At 48.0% G+C, this 14,341-nt stretch overlaps 1 protein-coding gene across 4 annotated transcripts in view; it reads left to right on the top strand.

Moving 5' to 3' along the window:
* The window catches only part of LOC121487491 (katanin interacting protein), a 193,377-nt gene that overhangs the window by 102,518 nt on the left and 76,518 nt on the right, over window positions 1-14,341 (top strand). For all 4 annotated transcript variants that reach the window (XM_041749279.1, XM_041749278.1, XM_041749282.1 and 1 more), the window contains one exon: window positions 2,521-2,652. In XM_041749279.1, the coding sequence (XP_041605213.1) occupies window positions 2,521-2,652 (132 nt within the window). The remainder of the gene's footprint in view (window positions 1-2,520; window positions 2,653-14,341) is intronic.

Here is a 14,341-nt window from a genome sequence, read left to right as displayed (position 1 = left end):
AAGTGAGCACGTGGAGAGTGTAGTACACAATGAAGCTGGTCAGTGGAGGGGGTGGTAGACAGGGGATAAGGTGGCTCAGGGCAGGGCTCCAAGCCTGGTGGGTCTGATCAAATCCCGATTCTATCACTTCCCAGCTCTGCGACCTCAGACAGACAACTTGAACTCCAGAGCCCTGCTCTGTAATAGTATGTATTAGTTTTCTATCGCTGCTGTAACAAATGATGACAAACTCAGTGGCTTAGGCAAAACAAATTTATTATTTATGGTTCTATAGGCCAGAAGTTGGACTCAAGGCTCACTGGGCTAAATTCACAGTGTCAACAAGGCTGTGATCCTTCTGGAGGCTCTAGGGGAAAAATTCTCTCACTATTCTGCTTCTAGAGGCTTCCACGTTCCTTGACTCATGGCCCCTCCCTTCACCTTCAGAGCCAGCAACCTTGAGCCTCTCTGTGCCTTTCTTACAGAGTCCCCTCTCCCCCTGGCCCTCCTCTTCTGCTGTCCTCCGTGTGTGTGGGTGTAGGGGGGTTATTGCAGTAAGGAACACCTGACAGATTTTACCATTTTCACCATCACTTAAGAGTGCCACTTGGTGTTACTAAGTACATTCACACCACTGTGTAACCATCATCAGAATCTATCTTCAAACCTTCCTCATAGTCCCAAACTGAAACTGTATCCCTCTTTCACTTTTAAGAACCCTTGTGGATTATACTGGATCCATTAGGATAATTGAAGATCTCCCTAGTTGAAGGTTGGCTGATTAGCACTGTGGATTCCGTTTTGCCTTGTGACTTTGGGTTAGGCCATTTTTGGGCACATCATTATTTGCCTCCCATCTACCCCCTGGGATGGCCAGAGAGGTGAATGAGACAGACAGGGTGTGCCAGGGACCTGACCAGCACCTGCGTGCTCGGGAGGCCAAACCCAGTTAGCGCTAGCACTCTTAGCAGCAGCAGCATATTTTCAGCACGTGGAGAGCCAGTCTTGTGGTCGTCTGCCCCCCTCCATTCTCTGTCTTGTCCCATTGGACATAGTGGGTCCTGGATGTCATCCCTTGGGTTCTGCATTACAGGCCAGCCAGGGAGCAGCTACTTCAGGAATTGTATAGAGAAACACACGTCCTTTGTGAGGCTAAGAGGGGATGGTGGAGAGGTTGCTGCCAGTCTGAAAAGAACCCACACAAGCCCCCAGCCTCTGTCCTGAGCTCCCAAGAATCCTGTGGGAACTTGGATTCAGGGACTCTCTCTCCTTTGGGCCCCCAGAAGCCCCCAGGATTGCTCTGCTGGGAGTCCTATCATATTGCACTTCAGCAGGCACTGGATTTCCGGCCTTCCCAAGCCAGGAGGTCCTGCATCTAGGGACCTTAACCCTTCTCCCCATCTGCAGAGTCTATTCTGCTTAGCTACCCCAGCCTCACTACCTAGAGGGCTGCTCTTCTGCCTGGCAGTCCTGAGCGTGTCCTTCTCTTGCTCTTAAATCTGCGCTGGCCAGAGTCCTGGTGCCATTTCCCCTGCACTTGAGCCATTTGCAAACCTAAAGTCACTTCTTTTTCCCTTTTTTTTTTTTTTTTCCCATCTCCACAAACCTCCTGTATTATTAGCTTTGTTGAAACAAACATCTTCCTTTTTTTCCTCCCTCCCTCTCAATTTCTACCCTCCCCTTTCTTTCTTTTTTCTTTTCTCTAATAATTCTAGGATTGTTCTAAGCAGTACTATCAATGAAATCAAGGATTTGGTAGGCTGGTTACATGTTTTTCATGAACGTTCATTTATATAACTCCTTAAAAACCATTTGCCCACATGGCATCTGGCATCATCTCCCATTCCACCCATGGTCCAGGCACCCTGCTTTTTGAAATGTTGGCTCTGCGGCATGGTCTGCGGGCCCTCCCTTCTCTGTCTGGCTCCAGTCACCCCCTTAGGCCCCAGCCACTCACCTGCCACATAACCTTCCAGCTGTCAAGCCTTTGCACATGCTGTTCCCTGTGTCTGGAATGCCCCTTCTCATGCCTTTGGTAACATCCTGGTCACCTGTATGCTCCCTGTCTGCTGCACACCCTCTGGCCACATGCTCCAGGCTGCATGCTCCTCCATAACTCTGGAACCTTCTTCCTTCCCAGCCTTCTCCTCTTATCCCTTCTACCCTCTTTTCCTGGGCTAAGCTGTGAGTCCCTCCAGGGCAGCAAATGTGTTTTGCTCTACTCTTTTCACCCCAGGATGTCCTTGATGGCATCATTATTTCATGTACCATGCTGCCAATTAAACCTCATTGATTGCAAGACTCCACCCTACTCAGTAATGTTAAAATCTGGAAACCTGTACATATCATAGAATGTTTCATTTATTTGCCAAAATGTGCTGCATTATTCACATCTCTGATCCTGAACTTGCCTGGCACAGACTAGGGGTTCAACAAATATTTGTTGAAAGAATACGTGAATGAACCAACAGATACCTGAGTAGCACGCCCCAACTTTGCTGGTGCTCCGTGTCTGACATCTAAACCATTGTTTTCCTACAGGTAATAAAAAGGAAAGGAATTTATCTGCCAAGAGGAAGGACAACGCTGAGGTTTTCATTCCCAGCAGACCTGAACTGAACTTGAACCCCCAGCCCTCTACTGTGTTCCCAGACCAGGAGAAGGCATGCTCAAGTAAGAGTCCTGGCAGGGAGGACTGGGGCTGGGCCTGGATCCAGGTCCCTCTCAGTTGGGATGCCTTGAGGGAGGAGTCCTTCCTGTGTTACCCTCTTTGTCAAGGTCTGAGCTCACATTTTACAAAGGTATTGTTAGTCAAGGTCTCCAGAGTTAATAGAACCAATAGAATGTGTGTGCACATGTGTGTGTGTGCATTTGTGTGTGTGTGAGTCCAATCTACAAGATGGATCAGCAGGCTGGAGACCCAGAGGAGACAGTGTTCCAGTTCAAAGGCCATATATCCTGGAAGGGCTAATGTTGCAAAGGAAGCAGAGGTAGTCTTCTGGAGAATTCTCTTACCTGAGAGAAGGTCAGTCTTTTTGTTCTATTCAGGCCTTCAGGTGAATTATACCATTACGGATGGTGATCTGCTACATCCCCCAACAAAACATTACTCTCATCCAAAAACACCTTTTGGAAACACCCAGAATAGCCCAAATATCTGGGCTCCCTGGGGCCCCATCAAATGGACACACGAAATTAACCATCACAGCTCCTTTCTCGCTTTTCAACCAAGATGTGGTTATAATGGAAAAACTATTTTAGTGTTGATTTTACTTTTTCATTATGGTTTTACTTTTATTATTTTTTTTAAGATTTTATTTATTTATTCACAAGAGACACAGAGAGAGACAGAGGCAGAGACATAGGCAGAGGGAGAAGCAGGCTCCATGCAGGGAGCCTGACGTGGGACTCGATCTTGGGACTCCAGGATCATGCCCTGGGCCAAAGGCAGGCTCCAAACCGCTGAGCCACCCAGGGATCCCCCTGGTTTTACTTTTAAATTAATTTGTTTACTTTATGTGGATAATGGTGCACGCAAATGGTACTAAATTCTAGAAGTAGGCGAGTTTATGGTGAATGCTGCCTGCTGCTCCTCTGATGAAATTGATTGAGGACTTACAGTAAGCCGGCCACTACTGTCAACAATTAGTCCTGTCACTTGCAAGGAAATTATAACCCTTATACATAGCCTTAGAGGTAGGTCCAGGGGTTGTCCCCATTTCACAGATGAGGACCTGAGGCCCACAGTAGGGGATTCACACAGCTGGGAAGTGGCCGCTGTAGGCCCCAAGCCCCAGTGGAGTGTGACCATGCCATGTCCTGAGCGGCAGACCACATGCACTGGAGACTGTTGATGAGTCATTGCAGCTGAAGGCCAGATCCAGTGGCAGAGTCCCTCTGGGGAAGCCACTTGCTTCTGGTTTTTGCCACCCAAAACGAAGGACCTCAAAGAGTCCAAGGCAGGGGCACCTGGTGGCTCAGTGGTTGAGCGTCTGCCTTGGGCTCAGGTCGTGGTCTCGGGGTCCTGGGATCGAGTCCTGCATCAGGCTCCCCACAGGGAGCCTGCTTGTCCCTCTGCCCATGTCTCTGCCTCTCTCTGTGTGTCTCTAATGAAAAAATAAATAAAATCTTTAAAAAAGAAAAGAAAATAGTACAAGACATCCTGCTATCCCAAGAATCTGGAAACCTGGGGAGTCCTGGGCAAAATCCAGCCCCAGACAGCCTTGTTAGCCAGGCTGTGTGAGCCTGGGGCCCTGCTCTCTGGGGCTGTGGCATTCCATCTGTATCTGCTTGGGGAGCTGGAGGGACTGGGGGCCGAGCTCGAAGCTCCTATCCCTGCAACTCGGGCAGGTGGAAGGAGAAAGAGAAATAACAGGAACAGCCATTGCTTACTGAGCACTTGCTCCAGCTGTATAAATACCGTCTCTGTTTGGATTCCCCCAGACGCCGACTCTGAGGTAAGGATTTGAGAATGAGTCATTTATCTGGGAGGTGCTCCCTGGTAGGGGACGGCAGAGGGGAAGAGCCCAACCTGGCTTTACCACCAAACAAGTTCACCGGGCAAGTGGAGTGCCTCCTGGCTGGGGGGTCCTGGGGACAGTGCTGAACACAAGCCTCTGCATGTTACCTCTGCCCCCCATCCCAGGGCAAGGGGGCTAGGCTCTTATACACCCCTCCGCTGGGTGCCAGCGGAGCCCAGAGCCAGAGCTGCAGGCTGAGGTTTGGCTGAGGGGCTGTGGGCAGGGCAGCACATAGGCCATTATCTGATTAATTCTTGTGCACCCCAAGCTCCAAGTGAAGGAAATGACACACAAACACAAGACAAGGCAGTTTAAGTAGCAAGTGATTTGATTTTATTTTGTTTTTAATGATTATTTATTTATTTGAGAGAGAGTGCTTTCAAGAACACAAATGAGGGTGCAGGAGCAGAGGGAGAAGGAGAAGCAGGCTCCACACTGAGTGAGGAACCCAATGCAGGGCTCAACCTGGGATTATGACCTGAGCAGAAGGCAGATACTTAATTGACTGAGCCACCCAGGTGCCCCTAGGTAGGGGCAGGATTTTAAAAAGTGTCTTTAAGGGAAAGAGTCCAAATTAACCCATGTAACTATAAAGTCCAAAGGTGGTGGGATCTCAGGCAGAACTGGATCCAATGATTAAAATCAGCAGTCTTCCTCTGTCCATCTCCCATTGAACATTTCTTCTGCCCCTTGTTCTTAGGCAGGATCTAGGGGTGATAGGATGGCCACCAGCAGCCCTGGGCTTTCAGCCCCCCAGCTCAGCAACCATGGCAGGAAACAAGCCTGACCATCTGCTATAAATCCTGCCTGTCCACCTACTAGCTCTGTGACCTCAGGCAGGTTCCTTAACCTCTCTGGGCCTCATCCTTCCATCTGCCCAGCAGGGATAAGAATTATACCCTCATCTGAGGGTTGCTATGAAGATAAAAGGGCAGGAGAGGGATCACCTGGCTCAGAGCAAGTGTTCGGCAGGGTCAGCTGGCGCCTTTCCCAACTCCATTGCCTTGGAGTTGCTGTCATTCCCGGCTTAAGTCAGGGGTGCTTCTGAGAAGGAGACATGGGTGCTGTTACCAGAGGCAGAAGGAGAGGGTGCCAGGCAGCAAACTCCAGGAGATCCTTGTGGATACCACTGCCCCCTTCTCCCATTTCACAGATGAGGAAACCAAGATTGAGAACCTGGAGGTTACTTGCCTATAGTACCAGGTAGGACAGCAAAGCCAGGATTCACACCCAGGCTCCAAGCCCCATGCTCTAGATTGCCACGACAAGCTGCTCCCCCCAGAGCTGGCTGGCCACAGAGGCAGCTTTAGAGGCACCTGGGGGTTCCGGCCCTGACAAGCCTGGTTGTAATGTGGGCAGTGTGACGACGCGGGTTTTCAGTCCAGTACATGGAGGCCTGGGTTGGGAAGTTGGGGAATTGGGGCAGCTTTTGGGGCCAGCAGCAAGCATCCTGGGGATGTGGCCTGACCCATGCACAGTGTGAGCAGAGGAGGATGGGCCCATGGGGCCCAGGCCCGGGACTATAGCTCAGGGCATGCTCCAGCCCTGCCCAGTCCAGTCCAGTCAGTGCTGGATGGGATTCCAGGCAAAGGCAACAGGTGATTTGCTGTCTTCTTTGACCTCACCAGAAACCTGTGTGTGGAGTACCTACTGTGTGCCAGCCCTGGTCCAGGCCCTGGTGATCCAGTGAGCAACACACTGTTCTTGCTCTCTTGGTGTTTACATTTTAGCAGACAGGGATTGATAACAAACACAAAATGGGGTGGTGACAGCCACCATCAAGACAGCAACTGGGTGATAGCTAGGCGGCGTGGCTAGAGGAGGCCTCTGAGGTGTGGGGGGACATGAGCTGAGACCAGGTGAGGTCAGGGACTAGCCTTTTGCAGAGGGGAAAGCCTGTGCAAAGGCCCTGAGGTAGGAACGAGATGCTCAGTTGGCTCAAGAATCAGAAAAAAGGGTGGGGGCCAGAGCATAGTGAGTGAGGGGTGGGAGGCTGAGATGGGGTCACAGAGGTGAGCAGGGGCCAGGAGAGGGACTTGGTGCAGCAAGCACTGCCATGACCTGCTTTACATTTGGACAAGGTAACTCTGGCTGCCACAAGGAGTGTGGCCTGTCGGGAGCCATGGTAGTTGTGGGGTGACCAGGGAAGAGGCCATTGCAGGATGGAGAAGATAGTGACTCGGTCTCTGAGTCTTACCAGTGGCTGGATTCCCAACAGCAGTTGGGCTTGGTGGGGATTCCATTGTAAGCATGAGACTAGTTGTGGCTTTTATCCTGAACAACTAGGGATAAGACACTGGGCAGTGGGGAGCCCACCATGATAGGGCAGGAAAGCTGGGATTCAGCAGTGACGGGGGATCCCTGGCTTGTCTCTTGTTTAGGATAGGTTCTGTATCTGTGCCTCTAGCAAAGGAGACCCAAGCTAGCGAGGTCCCTGGAGCTGGGATCTGTGTCGGGATAGGCAGTGATAGGATAGTGCTAAGCCCACTACAGGAAGGGGGAGGTCTGATCTGTGTCTTGTCTCAGCGGGGAGTGACCTGAAATTGCAGTGAGATAGAGCCTGCACGTGGCCGAGTTGTCTGCATCCCACCAACACGAAAGGCCAAAATCCAGTGGGTAGAGCTAGGACCAAACTGATTCCTGGGGCTTTTTGGCAAAAGTCAGAGCCTAGAAAGTCACTTACATGGGGCCCGAGAAAGGTAGACATAGGAAGGGAATCACTGTGGATATGATATGTTGACAAGGGCATGTCAAGGTCACAGCAGCTGATAGGGTTAGAGATGTCATGTTTGTACATAGATAAATTGAGATATAGTGTATAGGGATGAAGAGTAAGATGTAACACGTACAATGTCAGGAAAACTTGGTGAATTTCGAGTCTACTTGCTTTGGCCAGATGAAGAGCCAGGAAGCTGGAAGCAGAGAGAGAGAAGGGGCCAGGGGACAAGGTGAAGATCTGGTTGGCTCTCAGAGCCCCACCAGCAAGTGGAGAATGCAGGTGGCAATCCCAGGTGATATTTCCTGGACACCCAAACCAGCTCCACTGACCACCACTTCAGTCGACAAGACTGGTCTATACCACTAGTATTCACTCATTGTGAAAAATTAATAAGGGTTTTCAGAAAGTTCCTCCAAAATGAGCTGTTGAAAAAAATGAAACCCAGAGTAGTGTGCCACTGTGCAGGAACCCTTCCAGAGCCCCTGATAGAGTGGGAGCAGGACCATGGTATCAAAGCAACCTTCCCAGCCATCCTACTGGGCTCACTGGGACTTCCCTTCTGCATGTGCATGCCACGATCACTAGATTTTCCATGTCTGGGTAGTAAAATGAAGAGCCAGCGCTTACAAAGCACTGAACCAAAAAAGCTGTGTTTATCCCACACATGTAATCTTGCATTTAATCATTTAAACCGCTCCATGCAGTAGGCACTGCTATCAGCAGCACCATTATGCAGAGGAAACCAAGGCATGGAGATGCCTGAAGTCACACAGCCAGCGAGTGGTGAAATCAGTGTTTGAAAACCTGGCTGCAGAGTCTGTTCTCTTAACCACTCCACTGCATGGTCCCTCACGTGCCAACTAAAATGCGATTTGCTTACTACATACCCACATCAGCCTGGTCCTAAACAAAAACATGCCTAAAAATCACAGAGTTGAGTCGCTTGCGATATTTTTTCTAACACTTGTTAATATAAATGTGTAACTGTTAATATTTTAAAAGTTAAGCTATGTGTCAACAAAAGTAACTTTGAATACCGTATTAGTTTCCTAAGGCTTCTGTAACAGTACCATAGTCTGATTGGGTGAAACAACAGAAATTTATTGTCTCACCATTCTAGAAACTAGAAGTCCAAGACCAAGGTGCTATGTTCCTTCTGAAAGAAGGCTCTAGGGAAGAATCTGTACCAGGCTTCCCTCCTAACTGCTGACTCCAACCTTCACATGGTTCTCTCCTGTGCACACATCTGTCTGCGTGCCCAAATTTCCCCTTTTTATAAGGATGTCAGTCATTTTGGATGAAGGCCCACCCTAATGACCCCATCTTAACCCCATCATCTGCAAATGCCCTATTTCTAAATAAGTTCACACTGACACAGCCTAGGGGTTAGGACTTCAGCATCTTTTATGGGGACACAATTCAATCCATAATACATACTTCCATGGACAACATTTTGCAAAGTAGAGCTTAGTTAATTTACTTATAATCAGCCATTCTCCAGAAAATTCTGGCATGTTTTAACTAATTATATGCAGCATGTGGTGCGAGACTGATAAATATATGTGGAAATGAGAGTGCAGAGAAGGCAAGTGGAGAAAAAAGTGGGATGAAGCCAGGGGGTGAAGAAATGAGGGGGGGTGTTCAGTAGTGACTCTGAGTTTCCTGGCCACTGTGGCAAAGTAGCATACATTCACATAAAAAAATGCATGTCACTGAGTCTCTCTGATAAAAATCAGATTACCAGCTGTCCCTGGTACTTGATTCTTACAGTAATTTGTCCCATCCACTCCCCAAAAGATGACACTGTCTGAGGTAGTGGAATCTTCATTTTGAACAGATTTGGAGCTCAGCCTGTCAAATATACTTGGCCCCTACATAAGCCAAATGTGAAGAAAGTTGAAAACTAGGACATTGTCACCACCCTCGCACTGGGACTGTGGTGGAGCCACTTTTCACACAAGGATTAGGTTCTAAAGGTCAGAAAAAGTGCAGCTGGTGGCCAAAGAAACCCTTGGAAATCTCCTCAAATTGACAATGAAGGGCAGCATATGTGTATATATTTGGCTCTGTGTAGACCACCCCTTACAGACATATCATCTCCAGCAAGTCCCAGAGCATCATCTCTCCACCAGGGTGGGAATAATCCCAGCTTCTTGGCTGAGCCCCAGGTGAAGCAGTTGGCTTTGTTTAGGATCTGGGCTGCAGTGAAAATGTGTGTTTTTAGACACTGGCATTATCCTAAGGGCACCGGATGTTCACACCCCCAGAGGCATCAGGAACCTGAGGCTTCCCGAGAAGACAAGCTAATCAAATTAGCTCACCCTTCCAGGCAAAATCTGGACTGCTTACATGCTTTGTATTTGTAGGGGGCTGTCTTTTGGGGGGCATGCACAAATGAGCCTCTTTATATCTTCCTGGTGAATGGAACCTTTTATCACTTCATTGTCTCCTGTTCATCCTAGCGGTGCTCTTTGCCCTAAAGCCCACCAGCTTTCTTTTTTGGTCACTGTTTACATGGTGTGTCTTCTTTCGTCCTTTTGCTTTCAAACTTTCTCCTTCCTTACATTGAAGTTTGTCTCTCGTAAGCAGCGTGTAATTGGGTTTTATTTTTATCCTCTAACAATCTGCGTGTTTTAATGGGCACATTTAGTCCATTTACATTTAATGTAATTGCTGGTATGCTTGAATTTAAATCTATCGTATTGTTTGCTTTTTATTGGTTCCGCCTGTTTTATGTTTCTCTTTCTCTCCTTTCTTGCCCTCTTTTGAACTGATTACTTTCTGTTGTTCCCTCTTTCCCTCTCTACTAGCTTGTTAGTTGTACGTCCTTTTATCGTTCTTTCAGTCATTATCTGAGATTGCAACACACATTCTTGACTTATTTGTATCTACTTTAAATTAGCAGGCTTACCACTTCCCATTCAGTGGAAGGACCTTACAACTCCATAACTCCATTTACCCTCCTCCTCACTTAAATGCTACTATTGTCATGCTTTTTAATTTTGTCTAGATCTCAAACCTCACTAGATGACAATATCATCTTTACCATGATTGCTATTAGTTTTAATTTTACACAGTAATAATTTGGGCCGCCCACATTGTCAACCTTTCTTTTGCTCCTGGCTCTTTCCAGGTCCACCCTGACTCTCAGGCTATGACCCTGAGTCTGTCGCCAGTTCTGCTCAGCCTCCTGGGGTCAACAGCTCCTTTAGGGAAAACACTTCTCAGGTGCTGGGTTCACCTCCCTGGGTTTCCTTCTCCTGCCACTTTTGACCCTATAATCTTTCACAGCCCTATTCACTCTCCATATCTTTAAACAAATTTCTTTTTTTTTCTTTTCTTTTTTTTTAAGATTTTATTTATTTATTCATGAGAGACATGCAGAGGGAGAAGCAGGCTCCCTACAGGGAGCCCAATGTGGGACTTGATCCCAAGACCCTTATGACCTGAGCCAAAGGCAGACGCTCAACCACTGAACCACCCAGGTGTCCCCAAATTTCTTTTTTCAAGCAGATTTGTATAATATTTAGTCCAGGTTTTCTAGTTGTGCTCCAAGGAAGAGTTGGTCTATATTAACATTACCAGAAGTACAACCTATTGCCTGCATTCTTTAAAGAGTTATTTCTCCCATTGCCCCTTTTCCTTTGGCCAAGGTCATAAAATTGAATTCGTGTCACTTAAATGTGCATATGATGTACAAGAGCGTAATTCCTCTCTCTCACTGTAACTGCCCTGGTTCTAATGAAGGGGTCTCATGGCCTGTATTGCTTCAATCTCTACCCATGAGTTTTCCACAAGACTTCCAGAGACCTGTTGTCTTCTTGAGGGTGAAAGAACATCAGTCTTTAATGCAGAAAGTTTACTATCCAAGTTGTCAGAGTGCTCTAGGGAAGTGATATATCTGGACCACTTTTCTCAGACAAGCTGCCAACCATAGAAATAAAGTAACACCCCTCAGCATGATTGAGTTAGAGGACCCTGACAGCCCAGCACTTAGCATTTCTGTCAGGTACCAGCAGCAGAAAGACCATTCTGCCAAAGTCCAGAGTCCTATAACATAGTTAGTCAGTGTTCGTTATTAATAGCAAGTGACAGAAATCCAAACTGGCTGAAGCAACAAAGGAAAATGTATTGCTCCCACACCTGGAAAGTCCAGGACTATAGATTTGGCCTCAGGCATGGTGGGATCTAGATGCCCAGATGATATCACCAAGAGGCTGTTTTCTCCATCACTTAGCTCTACTCTTCTTTAGTCCAGCAGGTCTCAAACTTGGAATATGCATCAGAATTATTTGCAAAACAAATGAAAACACAGATTTTGGGGCACCAGCCCCAGTTTCTAATTCCATGCATCTAGAATGGAACTGAAATATTTTGATCACCTAACATTGGAATCATTAGTTCCATGATGATGATATTGCCAGTCCAGGGACCACACTTTGAGAACCACATCCCTAGTCTCAGGCATGGCCCATGGATGGCCCCCAGGAGCTCTAGGCTCTCTCTTACTGGCTCAGCAACCCTAAGGAAAGGGACTGCTCCTTTTCTAATAATTCCAACAGAGCCCAAGGACCAACTCTCCCCTGAAAACATCTCTCATCTCCATGGACAGGGAGAGACATGTCTCTCATTTCCCCAGGCTGGGCCAGACGTGGGGTCAGATCTGTCCAAACTCTGCAGCCTGAGAAGAGTGGGGAAGGGCCAGTTAGTTCCCCAAAGGAAAACATGGGTGCTGTGCATGTGGTCACTACTGCAGGGAGTTCCCCAAAGGAAAACATGGGTGCTGTGCATGTGGTCACTACTGCAGGGAAGCCAGAAACAGCTGTTATTCATTTCATAGACAAATTAAGCACAAAGGACATTTTGCTACAGATTCTCCAAAGGCAGGGTAAGGACCAAAGGACCATCCTATCCAAGAGGGAAGAGCAGAGCCAGTGAGTCAGGGTGGCATGGGGAGCCCTGATTGCCTGCCTTGAAAATTATATGCATTCATGGGCTGAAGAAGAGCCAGTGGCAAAAGGATGAGTATTAGAGTTACAGACAGCATCTGCCCATGGAGAGGCCTAGAGAAGCTCTAGAGGTAAGAACACAGGTCTTGACAAGCCAGGTGTATCAGCTGTTTATAGCCCACTAACAAGCTGCCCCAAAATGCAGTGGGTTGAAACAACAACCGTTTTGCTTTCGCTCAGGAGTCCCTAAGTGGCTCCATGGCGAGCTGGTGTGCAGCTGAGCTGGATGGTCTCAAACAGCGAGTCATGCAGGCCACTTGGCCCTTAGACCTCAGCTAAGATGATTGTCTCTGTTCCACATAGTCTTGCTAGCCAGCCCGTGGTGATCTCAGGGAAGCAAGAGGGGACACACCCCAAAGTGTAAGTGCTTTTTTAAGTCTCTGCTTGGTCATGATTGTCCAATGACCTGTTGGGCAAAGAAAATCACCAGGACAAGCCTAGCTAGAGAAACAGACTCCACCCTTTGTATCACGGTGCAAAGCAGCACAGCTCAAGGGGGGGAGGAGAGGAATTAGTGGACACTTGTCATCATGGGAAGTGTGTGGCCTGATGAGACTGTGCCACAGTGAAATGCAGGGAGGTATGGGGTAGTCAGGTGTAGACCACTGTCTCAGGTGCAGCCCCCTACCCACCTGCCAGTTGGATTTTGGAGGTGAGTGTGGGCATCTCAGGACTCAGGGCTAAGTCAGCTGTTTCCCTGGAACTTTTGCCACACAAATCAGTGCACCGTTTCCAGGCTGATGGGCTCATGACCACAGGGAGTGGGGGTGTACTATGGAACCCGGAGTGCTTTAGATGTAAAGGGGGCACCACTACCCAGCTCCAGCCTCTGATGGCCATATGGGAATGCCAGTCAGGGGTTACCAGATTGTATGACTTTCTAAGAGACCACCAGGAATTCCGATTTTCAGGTGGATTTCCTCTTTAAAATAAAAAAAAAAGCTTGGCATCTATTTCCAAAAAAAAAAAAAATTCAAAGTCACACAATATACATCTGTAGCTGGATTTGGTCTGTGGGCTGCTGGCTTGTGATTTTTACTGTAGACCTTTGTATTCTCAGATGTAATATCTGCCATTTCAGTGGATTCCCAGGTGATCTCAAAGCCCCCACACGTGTGGTAAGGGATAATTTTGCTGAGACTCTGAATTTGAGCTTTTTTGAGTCAGAGCTGGTAGGTGGGAACGAGTCACCTGGGCCGTGAGCTGACCGGCAGCCCCACATCCTTCGGTCTTCTTATGTGACATGTGCCATATTATATCATGGTATATCTCCCGTGTTGATAAGCTCTGTGTTTCTCTGTGAGAGAGAGAGAGAGAAAAGGCAAGTTTTGGTGAAGCCAAGAGAAAGTGAAGTTAATGGAAGAGGGATCGTTTTCTACCAGAAAAAAGCAGTGTGGGATAAATTAAAATGTGCAGTTTGGTTCTTGCTGGTGGCACAAATTTATTGTGTGAATAAATCTGCCATTCTCTAGGTGTATGACGAAAATAAATCCACCCTCATGTGGTGTTCAGGCTGGTACAAAACCAGCTCGCCCAAGTGAGCAATGAGAGCGTCAAAACGAGTTAAAAGGTGGTTGCCTCATGTGTCGTGAGGAAATGCACAGTAAACACAAGCTGGTCAGCAGAAATGTGGTTCAGGAGGACGCAGGCACCGTGTGCGGACATTTCTTGGAAGCCACGGGTGGGGAAAGCTCTGGTAGTAGAGCTGCAGAGTTGAGCTGCAGAGTTGACCTTCACTCAGAGAAAGGGTGACTTAATTTTTAAAAGCATCTTCTTAGCATAATACAACTCAAAGGGCAGAGGCAGCTCACAATGATCATGCTGCTGGAGGAACATTCCCTCCCAAATGAAAGATGCCTGGGGCAGGGGAGTTTGTGCAGACAGAACTGGACCCCCCTGGAAAAAAAAAAAACAAACCTTCCTTGGTACCCTCTTCCAAGAAGAGCCAAGCATAGGGTTTCAGCGGCCAAGGGCAGATGGTTGTCTCACTGCAGACCACTGAGGCACAGGAGGGCAGGCCACTTGCCCACATAAAGATGGTAGAAAGGCAGATGTCACCACACAGCTCTTTTTGGACCGACTTTATACGTGCTCCAAGCAGGGAACGGAGAAGA

Source organism: Vulpes lagopus, chromosome 3 (assembly GCF_018345385.1).
Source record: "Vulpes lagopus strain Blue_001 chromosome 3, ASM1834538v1, whole genome shotgun sequence".
Classification (NCBI taxonomy): domain Eukaryota; kingdom Metazoa; phylum Chordata; class Mammalia; order Carnivora; family Canidae; genus Vulpes; species Vulpes lagopus.
The sequence above is the reverse complement of the archived record's forward strand: the minus strand, read 5'-3'. Positions and strand labels throughout refer to the sequence as shown.